The sequence below is a fragment of the Xyrauchen texanus genome, chromosome 30 (genome assembly GCF_025860055.1).
Source record: "Xyrauchen texanus isolate HMW12.3.18 chromosome 30, RBS_HiC_50CHRs, whole genome shotgun sequence".
NCBI classification, from domain to species: Eukaryota; Metazoa; Chordata; class Actinopteri; order Cypriniformes; family Catostomidae; genus Xyrauchen; species Xyrauchen texanus.
Window position 1 is genome coordinate 25405953 of NC_068305.1, and position 20934 is coordinate 25426886.

The window sequence follows — 20934 nt, forward strand, 5'->3', positions numbered from 1 at the left end:
TAATTGCATTAAAATTATGGCTTCTGCCCAAAAAATATGCCTACTACAATAATACTATAGTGAAACCATGGTTAATTTGATCTGGATCAAACCTTTCTCTGAACCCCCACCAGGAGTTTGCACCAGACTACTGCAGTCGAGCTGAGCTGTGTCAGCTGCTATTTACACCTTGTGCAAATATTCACTCCGTTATTTTATTTACAACTAAAAATGCAACTTGCTTTTAGCTCCACTCTGTGGACATTTCACCCAGAAACTTGATCTCACATGTGCCCATACATTCAACATCAACACTTCTAGCTTCGGCCACAGCTCTTCTCTGGCCTGATTCTTCTCCATGATTAGAGAAAATAATACCAAAGAGTCCAGTCTGCTGGCACCTGTGCAGGATTTTGACAGCATTTACAACAGCTAGCACTCTTGGGAAGAGCTCTAAGCCCTTTGATACTTGTTCTACATTTATTTCAAGAGCACTAAAGCTCCCCATTGCATTGTTCAACCAAAGTTCCAGAGCAGAGGACATTCCACTTCAGCCTGGGTCTATGCACTTAAGTTTCCTACATATCCCTTTCCAATAGACTGATGCATATAATAATATCATTGACATTCGCTCACTTAAAAAAAAAAAAAAAAAAACACTGGTATATCAGCAAATATTCCAGCAAAGTTGTGACTTCAGTAGCTTGGGCAGTAAATGCTGCACAGACAACTGGCCAGAAACAATGGCTACTGGTAAGGGATGTCCGTTACATTGTTTTTCAAGTTGGAGCAATATTAGCATTTCCACAAAGAGAAGGTTTTTTTCAGCATATGAAATTGACTTCATTCAGTAATGCCAGTGGAAGTTACCGCCACATTAACATGAGATGGAAGTAAGCAGCACATGGGCATTGTAGGGTTAACGCCACCATCAGAGGCAGATCATCAAGAGGACGTGAGGAGCCCTTAGCTATCCAGCCATGCTCTCCGACAGGCTTTGTTGATTAATTACTGCAAGGTGCAATTATTCTCGCTGTTACCTCGGCAAAAATCAGCCACTCCCACAAAAGCACAACAATGATGGTGAAGAAAAGGCAAACATATAAAACAAGGGCATAGATCACAGAAATAAACATGGAGACATGGAATGACATTCATCTATGGCATTTAAAGTAATTTATTGGCTCAGAAAGCAATGGCAGATTACACCTCATTGAGGTGGCATGCATGCAGCATTTGTTTTGGCCAGTTCATGAATAATTACAGCACCACAAATCAAGTTTTTTAATTTTTATTTATTTATGAAACCTTAATATTGGAATCACTGGAAATTGCCTCTTTTTAAACCTCTACACTTTACAAAGATGATGAACAGTATATGTAAACAGTACTTTTCGTAATTGTAATGCTCCTTATTAAAATGTGCACATCATTAAAACACAATTCTTTAAAGTTCAGATCAGAGAATATATGAAGTAATGTCTAATGACACAATATAAAAGAGAAAAAAGGAGGGAAGCACAATCCCAGCCTTGCCTCTTAAAAATTAACTGCATACAAAACAAGAAACAACATCAAGAGCCATATGTTTATGCATGTCCATAAACCAATAGCAATATAAGATTTATTCAAAAACAGTGCAAATAAATTCAATTTGGGGAAACTAAGAACAAAATAAGAAAATAGAGGAGAATGAAAAAAGAAATAAACATTCACATAAACACAGTCATCAATATGTTACCTTTTTTTGTTTTAGAACAAAGCCATTTATGTTTTAAAAATGATTAAGAAAGCTGGAAAAAGGAATACCAAACCAGAGGGCAGGTGAGAGATGAGAGAATAAATAGCAGTCATATTTTCAGCAGTCAGGAAGTTTGATACTCTTTTTACACCCTCCTGTGTACTGGAGCAGCAAACTTGAAAACTACAGTGTGGAAATGAAACTAATAATCTCTTATTCACTTGGGCATGTTATTCTCGGTGTTGTGCAGTCAAAATGTTTGGCATTCTTAGTGTTTCATTCTCTGCAGGTATCAGGAGGCAGTTTCTGAGATACTTCTAGTGATTCCTAGAACAGAATCTATTATCGCTGCACGCTACACGAGCGCAAATCAAAGTTACCTCCGGATCCATTGTGCACATTTTCTTCATAATACGTAAAGTATCTAGAAATCGACACTGTCTTCATTGTACTGAGAAATTGGCTAGAGCTTGCTGAACATAATAAAGAGGCCCTGCTGACAGGAAAATTTAGATCTATACAATATACATTACTGGTTCAATGATAGAACTAGGGCAGAGTGTTTAGTCTTTGATGACTGACTATTCTGGTCCAGGAATGCCACTACGTTCAGATGGAAGAACCAGGCAAGAGCAAAGTGCAATAACTGGGTTTGAGATTACAGGGCAAACTGTTCAATATTACTGATCCCAGGCAGTGAACCTGGCTCTTAACTAAACCATCCCTCTGGCTGGATCTTCCTCTTGGTTCCACACTCATTACGCAATGATGGCCGCTTGAAAAATAAAATCATCCAGCACCTGAGAACCTACTCTGTGTGTATGCAGACCAAATTTTCAAGAGAACTTGTGTCTCCTGTTAACGGTTCAGTTCTTGAAGGAGCCTCATGCTCTTCTTACATTAGAGTCTGACTTTTTATCCCTTTTTTCAGAAAAGCAATTCCTCTCATCCCTGATATTGAATTCAATACCCATGTGTCTGCTTTTTATTGTGTTAACTCTCTAAATGAAAGGTTTCCAACACTACTGTTTGCATGGGGGTGTATAGGCAACGTGTAAACAAACTGGAATAGATTACAGCTGAAATCAAGTGAGACAATCACTTATCACCACTAGATGGCACTAAAGAAACACAATAGCAGACGAAGGCACCACAACGTGCACAACAAAAGGTACTGCAGCTCAGGCTGAACTCAAAAAAAAAAAAAAAAAAAAGATAATTTTTTTTCCTTCCTAAATAAATGGTATTCACAGATGTCTGTTGTACTGCACGCAAAGAGAATTATTTACTCATAACAACTTAAATAAATAACGGAACTGTTCTCAAATAAAGATTTGTCCTTAAATTCCAGATCGGCATTCTTGGAGACTGTAGGATCTCCAGCGTTCGAAGCAGGAATCGAAGCAGAATATTGCCAGAGTCATTATGGTTTGCTTTTAGTCCTGCAGAGCCTAGTATTTAGGCCAAGGATTTAGACTCCCTGCTATTGCTTTGATTGATGTTGAGATGAAACACCACAACACATGTTTTGACTTCATTGTGAGCAGATCACTTCATGCCACCTCAAAAATGGTCTTTTTCTTCTTTTGAAATGCAAATGGTATCTGAAGAGCAGGGAGTTTTGTAGATTGATTTGCCAGAGCATGCGGGCAGGCTTTCGACAAATTTGATAGCGGAGCAGTCAAGAAAAAAAGCAGAAATTCCAAAACCACAATGACTCTGCAAAATTTCACGATATGGCAAAAATTGGTGCTCAAGGTGAAATATATAGGATGCGCTGAAATATGGCCATGTAGCTGAGGAGTCATGGTTTAATTTTTTTTCTTCTACTTGGTCTCTGAGGTCTGGATGGGGCTGGGCTGTAGCACTGTCCAAATGACTGAAACAGAATGTCAGGTTGCTAGTCGTTAGTAGGGCACAGGAGGGAAAGAATGTAACAGCCTGGAAGGTAGAGGCTGGCATCACAGACAGTTACTAGTTACTCCTGTGGGCACTTCTAATGATGTCCCAAGTGATCTGGAGAGTCTAGAAGTAAAGATTTTTTTTTTCTTTTGACTCAGTGAGTCAAGTCAGTGTTGGTTCCTCATCAACAAGGTTTAAAATGTTTAGCAGTTTGTGAAGAAATTTCATTGAATTTTGAGTGGATAGTTCTTAATCTGGTAGCACATGGTGCAGTGAGTAAGTCTCTCCCACTTCTGTCTGGTCCTCAGAAAGTCCATTGATTTCCCCTGTCTTCTGCTAATGACTCAGTTCAGATCGATGGTATTGAAGACCCATTCTGTGAACTTCTTCAGCTTGGCTGCAGAGCTTTGAGACTCTTCTTGCAGCCTCTGATTGTCCTCCCAAAGCCTCTTAATTTGTGCCTGCAGTTTCAATTTATCTTCCCTTTCCTGAAGTAAAAAAATAAGACGAAAGATGACCACACACATTAAATAGTGCAAGAGCTCAGTTAGTAGTTAGTAGGGTTGTAAATACAACACAAGCCAAATAGATAAACAATAACTATTCCAGACAAATCAGCTAGAACGTTTCTATCTAAAGCCATAGTCTAAGAGTCAGTAATAAAATGGATTGTTTTGAAAGTTTGAATGGTTGATCCATATAATGCCATGATGATGCCGCTGTAAAATGCTAAATAACACACAGCTGTGACTGCACATTCCATATTTATGTGCAACATTGCCTGGTAACTGTAAACAGCCTACAGTTACACTTATGAACTATACAACTTAATGGAAGAATAGCTTATTCTGATAATTATTATTTATTGTAACATTTGTGTCACTCATGGCTGGGCATTACAGTAATTTTACCACTGCCTCTTATGGCTTATTGCATTACCATGCCATACAAAAACTGGCATTGTTGAATTCTTTTTGTTTTTCCAGAAATAGTAACGGTTGCTGTGGCTGTTTAAAGCAATTATTAAATTGTGTTTTGTTCTACACACAAGAGCATTTCAGGTCTGAGAACCTGCCACTTCTTAGGATAAACACATTATATTGACATTATACAATACATACACACATGTGTAAGTGGTAAAATGGACCAGTTATTAATTGAGTTATTAAAAATGTATGCTCTCTGTCGTGGCTGCATTAGCATCTCAGGTGTACATACAGTTTTTAATAATTCAATGGTCAGATATACTTGACATATTATACTATCAAGATCTCACCTTCTTCAAGTCGTCCTGTAACATCTTCACAAAAGCCTCCAGTTGAGAAACCTTTCCACCGTAGCTTCTCGGCCCCTCACTAAAATAAAAACCAGTGTTAGGGTTAGAACAAATGATTACCATGTAAAAGAAACAACAACATAAACAAACCAAATGAAAGTGATTCAATATTCAGTGATAACAGGATCCAATATGCATTTGTTGGGCTGTTAAGAAAAGTTTGACCACAACAGAAACCGTTAGATGGAGGTGAATGTACCTAGGAGAGAGTCTGGAGTGGGGCACTGGTTGAAGGTCTAGGTGTTGAGGACTGAGTGAACTCTCTCCTCTCTGACTGACGTCCTGAGAACTAAACATAAATCCTCTCTGGACTGAGACGAGAATGGAAAAAGTGTGATGAAAGAAAGAAAGAAAGAAAGAAAAAAAAAGAGAGAGAGAGAGAGAGAGAATGTGATGACAACCATAGTATTAATTTAACTGTGCTGAAGGTTGTTTTTGCCATATTATAAACTGTGCCTTAAGCTTAACACAGCCACACATTCCAAGCCAATAATTTACATCTGTCCAAAGGTGACATCTCTCTTTACATTACATTACATTGGAGTTGCACAACGAATTATTTTTAATGGTCAACTAGTTGAGGCCATTAATCGAACCAAATTCGACATCATCTTTATAAATGTAGCCTACATTTGAGCCACTTTGCTATTTCAGTGCACAGCCACCGTTCTCCACACCCGCATTATTTCCTACCGATGCCAATAAATCATGTGGTAAACGGCTAGTCGATTTCAGGCTGACAGTGTCGAATACATTAGTTAGTCAACTGGTTGAATAGTCTGTACAACCCATAACTAATAATGTAAATGTTTGAATAAAAATATAAATGTTTGAATCCTTAAAGGTCAAGTAATTAATTTCGTATGTTTCACTAGCACTTATGCGTCCCATTGGTCTTGAACTATATACACTGACAGTTGTTGCCATGGATATTTTAAGTTTTTATTCATTAACTGGAGCCTTTTAACATTAGCGAGGGTTTGTTATCTTTTTCTAGGTCACTGAAAAAAAGAGCAAGTCTTCCATTGTGATAATGTGAATCATTTCACGTGATAATTTTAGTGTTTTTAATTTCTTTTGAGTTCTTCTTAAATGTGGACAATTACTTTTGGACAATAACCTTAAAATCCCTTAACAAGCACAAGAGCACACACCTCATGTTCTTCGTTAGTAATTTTTTGTCAGGATGACCAGAAAACAAAAACAGAAAAACTCAGTTTTAAAACAAAACTCCCAAAGGAGATAGACAGGTGGATTGGAGTGCAAAGCTGTGACAGCTCAGGAGAGATAGAGAGAAAAGAAATGGGCTCACTGCGCTGTGGTCTTTTCTCACCCTCAAAAGCATTGGCAGCATCCACAAGGTGTGTCCAGTCCAGGCCACTGCCAGTGTCCGTGTCTGGAAGGGGCATGAGACCCATTTCAGGTGGAGGCCGCCTCTGTCGCTCATGCAGGTCTGCTAGAGACGTGTCAGACGCTGAGAAGTCACCTAACACATAGCCAATGAGAAAACATGAGGTGGTCTGTGTGTTTGTGTGTTTTTACCCAGTTAGAGCTTGTGGAGTGTGGATCTTACACAACATAACAATTTATATATATATCAACTTTAATTTAATTTAGAAACTGCAATGCTCTCTAACTTGTGAGTTTTGGCATACAAGCATATAATTGCCATACTGTCATATTTACAAACAGCTGCTGTGCACAACATATGAAAATGGATATACGGCTATTGTTAGTGTTATCGACTTTTTTATATTTTGTATTGTCAGGATATTTCTAAACATTGTCCCACCCTGTACAGGGTTTCCACACTTTGTGACCAATTAAATTAATTTACTTTGTCATGACCTTTCCAGTCACTTATGATAAGTTCAGTCATTTGTGATTATTGGATAAAGACTTCTAAAAACCATTAATTGAGATCAATACACAAATGAATAATTCAGATGGATTTGTTAACCAGTTAGACCAATTAATTGAGAAGAAATGATTCGCTCACAGATGAGACAACACTATGGTTTGCAAGCAAGTTTAATTCTACATAGCGATATTTAGCCAGTGAAATATTTTACAGCACAGCATAACTAGAATAATGTGTATATTCATCATTGAAACTTCCATGGCTTTTACACACTTTTCCAGGCCTGGATATGTTTTTCTTTTTTTTTTTTTTATATTTCAAGGTTGACCATGGGAACCCTGCCTGTAACAGTGCTCTGAGCCAATCATGATGGTCTTTCTCACCATGCATCTTGATGCCCATTTTGTAGGAGGGTCTACGCAATGGGGCGCCACGGGTGGTTGGAGATCGTGGAAGGGTAGAGCAGCTGAAGAGCACGTCGCTGGCAAGAGCCTGCTCCAGAATGGAATCTCCCAGAGATGGCAGCCGTTGACCCCGATATATACTCTCATCTGACAAGGTGCGCTGAAGAGAACGCCTCCCTGAGGTTGATGGGCCTGAGGAGGACGACTGCTAGGAAGAAAAAGAAGGGGATCTATTACTGCCTTCACTAATGCAGCTGGCTGACCTTATTGCATGTAAAGGTGAAGTGAATATGCTATACTGAATAGTAGCTTAATTTGCAGGGAAAACTATACTGTGGATTCGTGGCACTATCAAACATCATTCTGTTTGAGAATCCTAACCTGACCAACACAGCTACATTGGCTCAACCAATGGTGTGAGTTTGGGGTGGGATATACAAACACTGAGCAGTTTATTAGGAACACCTGTACACAAGGGTTGTAAAAGAAAATATATCATATTGTATTGTACGATACAATGCCCACAATACAACAACATGTATAGTACAATACATAAACACATTATAGTGTAATTAAAAACAAGCAGCGCAACAAGAGCTGCAGAAACTACTCCTCCCCGGAGAGGCTGAGCTAAGCGCTCACAGGAAAAAAAGAGCAACACATTTACAATACATTGGCGAGAAGATCTATGGCAAACACCAATTAGATTAAAGCTTAAAATTTGCCAAAACAATGGTGCAACAGTATATCAAACATGTCGTTTTATTTACGCCGACATCACCGTGCAAACTGGTGGATTTGCCATGCAGAAACACAGCAGCAGCAAAGTTGCACCTCTCCAAGCCAACATGGAGCGTGACACTGAGCAAGACGCTCAAAAGTAACAAAAACAAGCTTATGAAAAAATCTGACAACGTAAGAAACCCGTGATTACATGAGCCTGATTATTCTCTGATTTTGACATTAAAATGTAAACAGGTATGAGTACAATACTTGCAAACATTATAAGCCAGTAATAATGGGAGTCAATTTACAAGCAACATGAAACCGGGGGAAGAGTTTTTCATTACTACAGTCACTTTAGCTTACTCTCTGGGGGCTTTAAGACATTAAGGCATGATTTTCTATAAAGCTGCTTTAAAACAATGTGTATTTTTCTCAAGAAAAACTGTCCTCATTACTATCAAACATCATAAATGCAGTTTTATGTTACTTTATTATAGAGCTCAAATGTCAGACATTGTTGTGAGATTTATGATTTACAGAAAATATATTTATGCTGAATCCTTGAATATGTATTGAGCTAAACATTTGTGGGCACTACTTTTTTTAACTATATCAAACCAAACCATATCGTATAGCGAGGCTTTGCATCATATTGTATAGTGAAATCAGTGGCGGCTGCTGGTCTTTCAAAGAGGGGAAGCTCATTTTCGGCCTACATTATAAACTTATTTACCCTATTTTTTGCACTAAATCAATCTTAGGTGTTGATCTGCCCTGCTGTTTAATTCTAATTTTTTCCTCGTAAGGAAGACTTTCAAATGGCTTCGCCAAAATCAGGTCGACAATATTAGCACCGTCTGCCATCGTGCGCAGTTTCACCCGTACGACGCTAGCCTAGCCTACTGTATGAATGAATGAATGAACGAACGAACGAACAAACGCTCTAAAACAAAATATATTAAACTTGGTAAAACTGAAACAAGGAATGTGGTGTATAATTGTGTGAAATGTATTATGCAAATTGACTAGCAATTTCAGCCAAACAAATATAAAGAAATAGGTTGCAGCAGTTTGTCTTTCGACTACACTTGAGAAATCCACGATGGGACTGAGCCTGAAATAGCTTCAGTGACTTCTTATAGTACAGATTCGCTGTCAATCAAAAGGAGATGCAGTCTTTCGACAGATCCTCCAATCATCACTTGGAAGCCCGGAGTCCGGGCCAGCCCACTCCTCATTCACCCCCAGAGACGCTGAGCGTCCGTGGGCGGGACATAATCGCAGCATTTATCCAATGACCGTCTATTTTCGAGCACTGAAAAAACTGTTCAGAGCAGCCCCATTGAAGTCAATGGACGCTTCGGCTTCAACAGGGAAATGCACTGGCGCTTACGGGAATGTATGAGAAGTAAATCGAGTCAGCCGACCTGCTATATGTAATGTAGCTGATTCTGAACGAACTCGTCTTCGAGATGAACGTGTTCTAACGCATTTTTAGTCAATAAATTGTTTACACAATAGTACATATTTGACCATTATTTTTTTGACATTATAGGGGAAGCTGAGCTTCCCTTGCAGTTTTAAAGAAATCCCCACTGAGTGAAATATGTGTGTATCTTTACATGCCTACTGTACACCTAAATATTCATGTGATTATCTAATCAGCTAATTGTGTGACAACAGTGCAATGCATAAAATCATCCAGATACGGGTCAGGAGCGTCAGTTAAACGTTCACATCAACCAGAATGGTGAAAAAAATGTGATCTCAAGTTATTTCAGACATGATTGTCGTGCCAGACGGGCTGGTTTGAGCATTTCTGTAACTGCGATCTTCTGTGATTTTCACGCACACCAGTCTCTAGAGTTTACTCACAATGGTGCCAAAAACAAAACAAAAAAAAACATACAGTGAGCGGTAGTTCTGTGGATGGAAATGCCTTTATTGATGAGAGAGTTCAACAGAGAGTGGTCATACAGAATGTCTACAGTAACTCAGATAACCCCTCTGTACAATGTTTGTGCGCAGAATAGCATCTCAGGCGAATGCACAATATGTCGAACCTTGAGGCGGATGGGCTAAAACAGCAGAAGACCACGTCGAGCACTTTATTAGGACCATGGTGTTCCTAATAAAGTGCTCGGTGAGTGTATATGTTTGTTGACCAATGGAAGATTGTGAAGGTTTGTGAAAACAGTATTTTTGCAATTCTTTTAGTGATGCTAGTGGTTCAAAAATTACTCATTTAACTTGTAGCACATGTTGTATCTCATGATAGCTGGAGTCTATGTCCTAGTACTATACAAATGTCAAAGCTGAATATGCACCTTCTCCTTGTGTTGTTTGGATGGGGGACTGTCTGTTACACTGAGTTTCTTCAGGTCCTTTTCCACTGTGGACTTGCACATAGCTTGAGCAGAGTGCAGATCTCTGAGAGAAGGCCTGGGCTGAGATGAACCACCGTCTGTCCCTTCACCCTGTGGTCTTCTGGAACAATTATTAAAGATTTTTGATTTAGAAAACAAATCTCCAACACATCAGATTAAAGTAATAATATTTCCAAATGTGCAGAATATGCACAGAGATTCCACTACACTGTTGTTCTCTTCCTTTCCAGATGGTGGCAGTCATGTATAAGTAAAAATGGCAAGAGACACTGCGAAAAACAAAAGCTGAAATCTCTTGACAAACAGCTTACTCGTTTTACTGACGCAGAAGTAGAGGGACAGCCCAAATCTTAGTTTCCATAGACCAAATATGACTACAGGGGAGTTTACTGTCAAAACCCCATTGGCACATATAGAAATAGTAATTTCGTGCAAGACTATAAATGGGGCATGAATTATACTTCAGACTGATTCCTGCACTTATCATTTCAAACATCTCTCCATGCATATCTTTATCATCCCTTCACATCTCCATTATCCCCACAGCCGAGCTCCTTCATTTACTTGCGTGTGTCCCCAAAGTCCACAGAGTTGATGGTGCTGCCCGGTTTCCTCCAGCCAATCAGGTACTTGCTGGTGGCTCCCTGACGAGGATAGAAACTCTTGGGGCCAGGTGACACAGAGCTCTGGGAGGAGGAGGAGGAGGTGGCTGAGGAAGACTCTTCTCGTGGGGAGCTGTGGCTGGAGCTCAGGACAGCAGGGCTGACAGAGTGGCGTGTGCTAAGTGAAGGCCAGATAAAGAAAACATGTCTAGACTGTCTCGGTATATAAATGACCTGTAAAAACAATATACCTGAACACAACTTTGAAATATTTGACGTTATTTTACCATTAGAAATTCAATGCTGAAAAGGTCCCAATTTGATTATATCACATAATGGCAACCTGCAAACTGAACATTCATTCTCTCAGGATCACACTTTGGCTACATATAATTAAAGGAATATTCTGGGTTTAATACAAGTTAAGCTCAATCAACAGCATTTGTGGCATAATGTTGTTCACCACAAAAATGTATTTCAACTCGTCCCTTCATTTCTTAAAAAAAAAGAAGAAATAAAAATAAAAAAATAAAAAACTGTTTTACAGTGAGGCACTTACAATGGAAGTGAATGGAGCCAGTTTTTGGAGGGATTAAAAAGGCAGAAATGTGAAGCTTACACTTTTTTTTAAATACTTACATGAACTCTTCTGTTAAAACAAACTATTATTTGAGCTGTAAAGTTGTTTAAATTGTCATTTTAATTGTCGTTTAATGGTGTGTGGCATTTCGTCTTCGTAGCAACAAAGTTGTAAAATTATGTTTAGGTTTACACAGAAAAGGTTAGTAAGCGATTTTATCACACTGAAATCATGTTTACATGCATACTGTTTACTATATTTTGCACTGGAGTGCTTAGTAGTAGGAATCCCTTACTGGCATTTGTGAACAATTATGTAGTAAATCAAGTGCTGTCCTCTCTATAGATATTAATGACAAGAATTTTATTGACAAATCACATTTTTATCAACTATAACAAGCCATTTAATTAGATTTTTAGATTTTCTTAGAAGTGAGAGGTGCTATCCCATGCAAAACTTTCAACACAATACTAGAATGTTGTGGATGGTTGCCAGGGTGTTGGTATGTGTTTGCTACAGTGATCTGTGTGGTTGCTAGGGAACTGCTAGGGTGTTCTGGGTTGTTGATAAGTGGTCTGTCAGAAGAGTCCATCTCCATGTAAATCTATGGGATGTCTTAAATATTGTAAATGGGTTAATGACATAATGCTCAATTGCTTTGTTCTGATCTATTAAGTTATTTAAAAATACATAAAAAGTACATTTCACACAAAACAAAAATTACTTTGATACACTTTGAAAAATCTTTTCAATTTTTGAGTTCAAATTTTTTTTTATCAGGCTTAAAAAACTTGTAGTAACCTATCTAGAGTAGTGTAACTGTCCAGAGACAGGTGGAAAAAAAAAATGCTGGCATTAGTAGTTTGGAAAAGATTTTAATTATTATTTCTTAAAAACATAATATATTTAGACATTTTTCAGAAAAGGCATATTATGTTCAGGTCAAATGGAGCAAGCCTAAGAAAACTTCTTGATATATGCGACTCAGAAATTAACATTTGTAAAAATAATAAAAAAAGTACCGGTAAATATGTTTGAAAACTTTTTTTAAATTAAAGCTCAAGTTGTGTATACTCAAGAGTATTCAAGGTGCAAGGGAAGCATTTTGTTACCAATTACTTGATTTCATCGCTCAAAAATATATTAAACAAATATGGACACAAAGATTACATTTCTACAAACGTGTTGTAAACTATTATCACCTCGGACAGCCTTAGTTGCAAGTGACTGAAATTTTAAAGTAATACTTCTCTCCTCAAACAGCATGATTCGAGGTTACATTCATGTCCATAGCACAAACAATGCAGCACGAGATATGTGCCAAATTGTAATCCTTAGGGTTAGGGGTTTTAAAATCTCCTAACCTCAATATGAGCAAATAGTAATAGGGAAGCTTGCCTACTAACACCATAATGACTAAACTGTACAGAGCCTGGAGTTGCAATAATGAATTAAATCATACCTGGAATAGGACGCCATGTCGCTCAGACTGTAGGAACTGCCATCCCGGACCAGCAGATGAGTTGATGGGCTTCGGGTTGTAGGCGGCCCATCTGCAGGGGACACTGGAGACTCTGCAGCAGGAGGGGACCTCTCAAGCACCCTTCGGCCCCCTTCTGTGGGGCTGTGCCAGGGTGAAGGAGCACGCTCTCTGGGTGGCCCAGGAGCTCCCACAGTCAGCAGAGAGCTGGGACTCCCATGAGGGGGGCCGTACGATGTGGCATCAATGCCACTGTCTGCTGAAGCACCCTTCAGGTATCCACCACCGCCTAGACCATTTGGCTCCGCATCCGGCTGCTCTCCCAGTCCTCCACCACCTAGATCATACCACTTGTCATCACTGTGACCCCCACTGGACGTGGTGCTGGAGAGAGTGTTACTGCTGGAGTGAGAGTGAGGACCTTCTGACTGATAGAGAAAGAAAATGGGCACTGAAAGATAAATACAGTTAAAAAGAATTTAACATTTTTACACTCCCAAGCATTACTTTTGCAAAAAGAAAAGATTAGAACAGAAGAACAGGGAGCTCTGCAAAAGATGTCATGGCCCCTACTGATCATCGAGTCAGTCTGGGATTACACAAAGAGACGGAAGTAATTGAAGAACTGTGGTGAACTCTCCAAGGAGCTTGATACATCCTATCTGCCGACAACCAAGAAAAACTGTGTCCAGGTGTACCTAGATGATTTGGGTTGTTTTAAAGGCAAACGTGGCCACACCAAATATTGCTTTTTATGTTTACTGGACTTTGTATGATGTCAATTGATAAATTAAAACTATTTATGGCATTATTTTTTAAGACATCCTCACTATGCAACATGCATACATACACACACATACATAGTTTTGTAGGCCAAGATATAATTGTCTCACCATATTTATTTATTTTATTATAAAATTAAAATGTAATAAAAAATTAAAAAAAAGGTTTTTGATGACTTGGACTAAATAATAAAGAAAAGCAGCCAATAAGTGCCCAACATAGATGGGAACTCCTTCAATATTGTTTAAAATGTATCCCAGCGTGATACCTCAAGAAGTTGGTTGAGAAAATGTCAAGAGTACATTTCTGCAAATTCTATTTAAAGGGTGACTACTTTGAAGATGCCTAAATATAACAAAGTTTAGATTTATTTTGGATTTTGTTTAGTCACAACTTAATTCCCATAGTTCCATTTATGTTATTCCATAGTTTTGATAACTTTACTATTATTCAAAAATGTGAGAAAAAAATAAATAAAATGATAATAAAGAATGAGTGTTTCAAAACCTTTGACCGGTAGTGTATAGACACACACTGGTTAGCCACAACATTAAAACCACCTACCTAATATTGTGAAGGTCCCCCTCGTACTGCCGAAACCCTATTTTATTGCTATTTTTATCACCACAATTTTACAGAGTGGTAATCTGAGTTACCGTAGACTTTGTCAGTTCGAACCAGTCTGGCCATTCTCTGTTGACCTCTCTCATCAACAAGGCATTAACGTCCACAAAACTGCCGCTCACAGGATTTTCTTTTTGGCACCATTCTGAGTAAATTCTAGAGACTGTTGTGTGTGAAAATCCCAGGAGATCAGCAGTTACAGAAATACTCAAACCAGCCCATCTGTCACCAACAATCATGCCACGGTCAAAATCACTGATCCATTTTTCCCCATTCTGATGGTTGATGTGAACATTAACTGGAGCACCTGACCGTATCTCCATGATTTTATGCACTGCTGACACACGATTGGCTGATTAGATAATCACATGGATGATTGATGGTGCTACATGAATGGCCAACTGGTTCTAACTGACAAAGTCTACGGTAACTCAGATAACCGCTCTGTAAAATTGTGGTGAGAAGAAAAGCATTCTGAGATGCGGGTTGGCGCTGTTTTGACGGCATGAGGGGGACCTACACAATATTAGGCAAGTGATTTTACTGTTGTGGCTGATTGGGGGGTGTGTGTATGTGTATATATATATATATATATATATATATATATATATATATATATATATATATATATATATATATATATATATATTTACTTATAATCAAAACATTTTTGGAAGAAAAAGTGGCCCTTGCAAACACCAATGGTAGTGTGTTTTGGGTGTTTGCAAGGGCATTACTATGCAGGCTACGGTATTCTGGATGGTTTTAAGCATATTGCTATGTGGTTCCTAGGGTGTCCTGGGGGTTGCTTATGGGCCGAAAGTCCTCCCTCAAGTCTCTGTGATATTCTGGTCCCTAGATAAGGGCCAGTTCCTGCTTTCCATTCAAAGTCTGTGGGATTTTTCTGCCCATTTTTATTGTCCGGAAGACAAAAATCACAAGCCTTATTGCTGAGAAAATTAATAGCACATTGCATAACATTGGTTCAACAAGCCACATGATTTGAAATTGTATTCATGTTCATAGCACAAGCAGTGCAGGGTGCATTAAATCCTACATATGAGCAATAGTAAGAGCTCACTATTTAACCATCATATAACAGCCATCTGCTCCTTGTGGTAATCAAAGAAATAGTGGTTAAGGTATTCTGTCTGATGCATTAGTTTAGTGTTAACAAATTTGTATGTTTTTGGCATTGTATGGCAATGGTCATTAGAGTTGCCACTTAAAGCTCCTTGAATGAAAAGGTTTTAAGGGACTCCATTAAGATGAATAAGTTGTTATATGCAGAGATTGAGATCCTTACCTGGCTGCCCTTCTTGGGAGAAAGGTGAATGACCTGCTCCTGCCTCTGGATGCGTGGGCCGCCTGAATAGGAGGAGCTAGACTTAGTGACTGGAGTATCTACAGAAGATAGAATAATATTTTCAGTGCATTAGAAAAAAGGACAGTACTTAATAGGCAAAAACAGTGTTGAGTACTGAAAATGAGAGCACAACACCAAGTAGGAAACAGACACACTTGAGAAATTTAGATAAGCAATGTCAAAAGCATAACCAAAAGTACTCTTTCACACACACACACACACACACACACACACACACACACACACACACACACACACACACACACACACACACACTATATTTTCTTCTGAAATATTCTCCCATTTGAAAGTCATAGACAATTTGATTCCCTAAGAAATCTGATTTACTCTATATTGCCTGTGTCAGTTCTTTCATTACAGGATATTGAGTGTAAATTAAAGTATTTTGTAATTGTTATATAATGGCCAACATAACAAAAAGCAATTAAGGCACAAAGTCGTCAGGAGAGAAACAGAGGGAGGGAAAAATCCTTGTTTTCAGACACTGTTGAGTGTCACAGTTCAAACAGACCCAAGATTTAGACAAAAAGACACAACAAAATAGCAGTTTTTCAAACTAGGGGAGCTATTGGGCTAAAAAAGGACCATTTCCTGGTTTATAAATGTATGAGCCACAGCAACATTGCTTTGTCAGAGGGGGGCAATTCCTTTCAAGCTTTGTGAGAGGGCTTTCCTTCCTCTCTTGAAACTGCACTTCCTGCCTCTACCTTTCTTCAGCTAAACAAAGTGGAGTCAAATGCACATTTGATCAGGAATATTTATTTTACATTTAAATGTATGTATTTGCCAGACATTAAATCAGGATGTGTTCCTTGGGAATCAGAACTCAAGACCCCTGGTGTCGCTAATGCATGCTCTACCAGAACTACAGGAATACATTTCTTTGTGAAGTTCCGGTCTTTTTGTGCTCATAATTTCTAAAAAGAACTTGGAAAAGAACTTTGTTTTTGAGGTCCAAAATGTCATTATAAGTCATCTTTTTAAATAAATATCCATTGAGGCAACTTTTCTCAAAGCCACCCTGATGAAAGAACCGACACAGGTCAGCATTTGGTGACTGACCTCTCATGCTCGTAACAAAACAACTGCAATCATGAGAGGAGTTCAATTCTAGGAATGTGGTAACATTTACAGTGTAGGTCAAACGCCGAACTGCTCAGATGTGTTTTGTGTGGGTTGGACCCTGTTATTATTGTCTGAAAATCAGAGAGAGAGAAAGTCATGTGGAGGAGTCAAAGAGAGTGCAGAGGTGGCTCAATCAAGCACAAGAGTCAAAAAAGCTAAATATGTTGAGATGGGTAATAAGAAATATGCAAAAGAAAGAAGAGAAAGAAAGTAGGGGAGGGAAGAAAGAAAGAAATAAAGAAACTCATGCATGTTCTGTTCTAAAACCTTGTGAGCTGCCTACAGAGGCATCATAGGCACACTGCCAACACAAAGGCTATCATATAAACGTAAGCAACTACATTGTGCAGCCTCCGTAGATAAGCTAATTTTAGTCAAATTTTTCAGCAGCATCACATGTATCATTTGCAGAAAAGGCAATCACAGAATATATTGCGACGAGCTCAGTAAAAAAAAAAAACCCCTCACAGATATCAAATAAACACGATGATAGACAAAGCCAGAGAGATTTTGATAATAAATACTATACTGACAAATATAGAGTTGAAGTCAGTTGTTTACAAACACTTAGGTTCAAGTCATTAAAACTCATTTTTTAACCATTCCACATATTTTATATAAGTAAACTGTTGTTTTAGCAAGTTGTTTAGGATACCTACTTTGTGGGTGACACAGACAGATTGTTTCACTGTTAATTGACTATATCACAATTCTAGTGGGTCACAAGTTTAAATACACTAAGTTAACGGTGCCTTTAAGCAGCTTTAAAAATTCTAGAAAATGATGTCAAGCCTTTAGGCAATTAGCTTCTGATTGGAGTCAATTGGAAGTGTACCTATGGATGTATTTTAAGGCCTACCTTTAAACTGCCTCTTTGCTTGACATCATGGGAAAAATCAAAAGAAATCAGCAAAACCTCATAAAACTAGTCTGGTTCATCCTTGGGAGCAATTTCCAAATGCCTGAAGGTACCACGTTCATCTGTACAAACAATATTACGCAAGTATATACACCATGGGACCACGCAGCCATCATACTGCTCAGGAAGGAGACGCATTCTGTCTCCTAGAGATGAACGTAGTTTGGTGCGAAAAGTGCAAATCAATCACAGAAAAAGACCTTGTGAAGATGCTGGAGGAAACGGGTCGGCAAGTACATATATCCACAGTAAAATGAGTATATTGACATAACCTGAATGGCTGCTCAGCAAGGAAGAAGTCAGACTACAGTTTGCAAGTGCACATGGGGACAAAGATCTTACTTTCTGGATAAATGTTCTCTAGTATGATGAAAAAAAAATTGAACTGTTTGGCCATAATGACCATCATTATGCTTGGTGGAAAAATGGTGAGGCTTGCAAGCCAAAGATCACCATCCCAACCGTGAAGCATGGGGGTGGCAGCATCATGTTGTGGGGGTGCTTTGCTGCAGGAGGGACTGGTGCACTTCACAAAATAGATGTCATCATTAGTATAGAAAATGATGTGGATATATTGAAGCAATATCTCAAGACATCCAGCCAGGAAGTTAAAGCTCGGCCACAAATGGGTCTTCCAAATGGACAATGACCCTAAGCATTCATCCAAAGTTGTGGCAAAATGGCTTAAGGACAACAAAGTCAAGGTATTGGGGTGACCATCACAAAGCCCAGACCTCAATCTGATAGAAAACGGAAGAAAGGAGGCCTACAAACCTGACCAGATCTGTCTGGAGGAATTGGCCAAAATTCCAGCAACTTATTGTGAGAAGCTTATGGAAGGCTACCCAAAAAGTTTGACCTAAGTTAAACAATTTAAAGGCAATGCTACCAAATACTAGCAAAGTGTATGTAAACTTCTTGCCCACTGGGAATGTGATGAAAGAAATAAAAGCTGAAATAAATAATTCTCTCTAAAGCGCTTTGTATACCGCTAAGGTTAAAAAGGCGCAATATACTGTAAGTGCAGTCCATTTACCATTTGGCTAAGGTGTATATAAACTTCTGACTTCAACTGTACTTATAAAATAATTAAAAACAGACTATTTTACCCAAAATGTGTGTGCCATGTATATTTATGTTCATTAGAGTATCATGTTGTTCCTCTTGTGTTAAAAAACCCCAAAACAATTAAGTTGAGTCTTCAATGCACTTTGCATAAGGAGATCTATGTGTCGTGCACAGTTGCTCCCTATGCAGACCATTCCAAATGACCATTAGGATGCTGCCTTAAGCCCCGATCTGATCTCATTCATTTTCAAGAAGAGCTGGTGAATTCCGGTGACATGAGCGACACCGACCTCTGACAACTAGATGTGCCCGTGTCCAGGAACTTCAGAAATTTAAGAAAAGTTTAACTGAATGCAAATAAGAAGTGACTTTTGGCAGTGACAACAAACAGGAGAGAACAATGTCCCCCATCTATTTTGAGATAATGGAGTTGTGTGAAGGCAAAACAAGACACTGTACTGTATGACCTGTCTGTAACCATTTACAAGGATAAAATAAAAATGTGGGGAAAAAACTAAATGTTGACAGTCTGAGTGAGTTAAATTCGTAGATTGATAGATTATTCAACTTATTAAAGGAATGTTCCGGGTTCAATACAAGTTAAGCACAATCAACAGCATTTGTGGCATAATGTTGATGACCACAAAGATTAATTTCGACACATCCCACCTTTTCTTAAAAACTAAAATCGGGGTTACAGTGAGGCACTTACAATGGAAGAGGGGGACAATTCTTGGAGGGTGAGGCTTATAATTTTATAAAAGAACTTGCATTAATTCTTCTGTTAAAAATTGTGTATTATTTGAGCTGTAAAGTTGTTTAAATAGTAATTTTTAGGTTTTGTTGACATTACATCGTCATGAAACGAAGATGTAAAATTGACTATAACTTTACACAGAAAAGGTTAGTAAGTGATTTTTATCACACTAAATTCATGTTAACATGCATAGTTTATGTCTTGTAGCTAAACTTTTGAAACTATGAGTATTTTAACATCTAAAAATGGTCCCCCATTCATTTCCATTTTAAGTGCCTCACTCAGATATTTGCTTTAAGAAAAGGAGAGGCGAAATAATTTTTTGTGGAAATCAATATTTTGCTACAAATGCTTTCGACTGAGCTTAACTTGTATTGAACCTTGAACATTCCTTTAATGATATGATGCAATGAGCACTGCAGCAGTTCCTATGAAAACATTCTCCCCTGCAGAATGTAAATTTTTTTAGCAACTAGAAAACTAATTCCTTGATATACTAGAATCATATCTTAGTTTTCCCGGCAATATATCTTTTAAGAAATACGGCCAGACGTGCAGTCCACCAATAACGTTAGAGCGACAGAAGTACGAACGCCCACAAGCGGCATTATATTACAGAGACTAGCAACTTCAAGAGATAGTCACTGCATGTGTATGGAGCTTTAGAAGGCAGATGGCTTTGTAGGCAGCTCACTAGGTTTTAGAACCGTATTAGAAAGTGAAAGCAGCATAAGGGGCCATTCACAACAAAAGTGTTCTTGCACTAAAAAACCTAGACAGTGCTACGAATGGAATTAATTTCTCCGGTGCAAGGTGCTGAAGAAAATAAAAACCCAGAGATGCGGAGTAACAGTCAAAATCTGTCAGCGCATATTTGCATTGAAAATTTCCACAGACGGAAGCAAAAACATTAGTTCAGGTGAATGGCTCCCAAGACTGCAGGTCAAACTATGCTGCTCTACATCGGGAATATTCATGTCAAGCACATGAGACGTGGAGAAGCAGAGGAAGGGAGCAAAGATGAGAAGCAAAAAGAAAAATACGCAGAAAGGGGGTGGCTGTGAGTCAGAGCATACTTGGACCTTGAAGAGTGCGTGAAGAGGAGGGGGGTGCAAGCGGCACACAAAGCCCTTCTCACACAACCTTACCAGAAGGAAAGAGGAGGTATTTCGGTCATCGTTTGAACCCATACACAGTCTGCTGTTCAGAGACACCTTTTATGTTCTCTGCCTTTCATTGGACTCAGTTTACTTTCAAAGGCTATGCTTGATCC

At 38.6% G+C, this 20934-nt stretch overlaps 1 protein-coding gene across 4 annotated transcripts in view; it reads right to left on the reverse strand.

The window, feature by feature from the left end:
* Positions 1 to 1265: 1265 nt before the first annotated feature.
* LOC127623714 (signal-induced proliferation-associated 1-like protein 1) overlaps positions 1266 to 20934 on the reverse strand; it is a 132516-nt gene continuing 112847 nt past the window's right edge. For 2 of the 4 annotated variants that reach the window (XM_052098172.1, XM_052098173.1), the window contains exons 13-21: positions 15712 to 15809; positions 12981 to 13426; positions 10901 to 11116; positions 10277 to 10436; positions 7203 to 7431; positions 6271 to 6444; positions 5158 to 5269; positions 4899 to 4977; positions 1266 to 4110 (exon numbers count right to left, since the gene is read on the reverse strand). In XM_052098172.1, coding sequence (XP_051954132.1) covers positions 3967 to 4110; positions 4899 to 4977; positions 5158 to 5269; positions 6271 to 6444; positions 7203 to 7431; positions 10277 to 10436; positions 10901 to 11116; positions 12981 to 13426; positions 15712 to 15809 — 1658 coding nt within the window. In that variant the 3' untranslated portion in view covers positions 1266 to 3966. The remainder of the gene's footprint in view (positions 4111 to 4898; positions 4978 to 5157; positions 5270 to 6270; positions 6445 to 7202; positions 7432 to 10276; positions 10437 to 10900; positions 11117 to 12980; positions 13427 to 15711; positions 15810 to 20934) is intronic. The other 2 variants (XM_052098174.1, XM_052098176.1) reach the window with 2 other exon arrangements.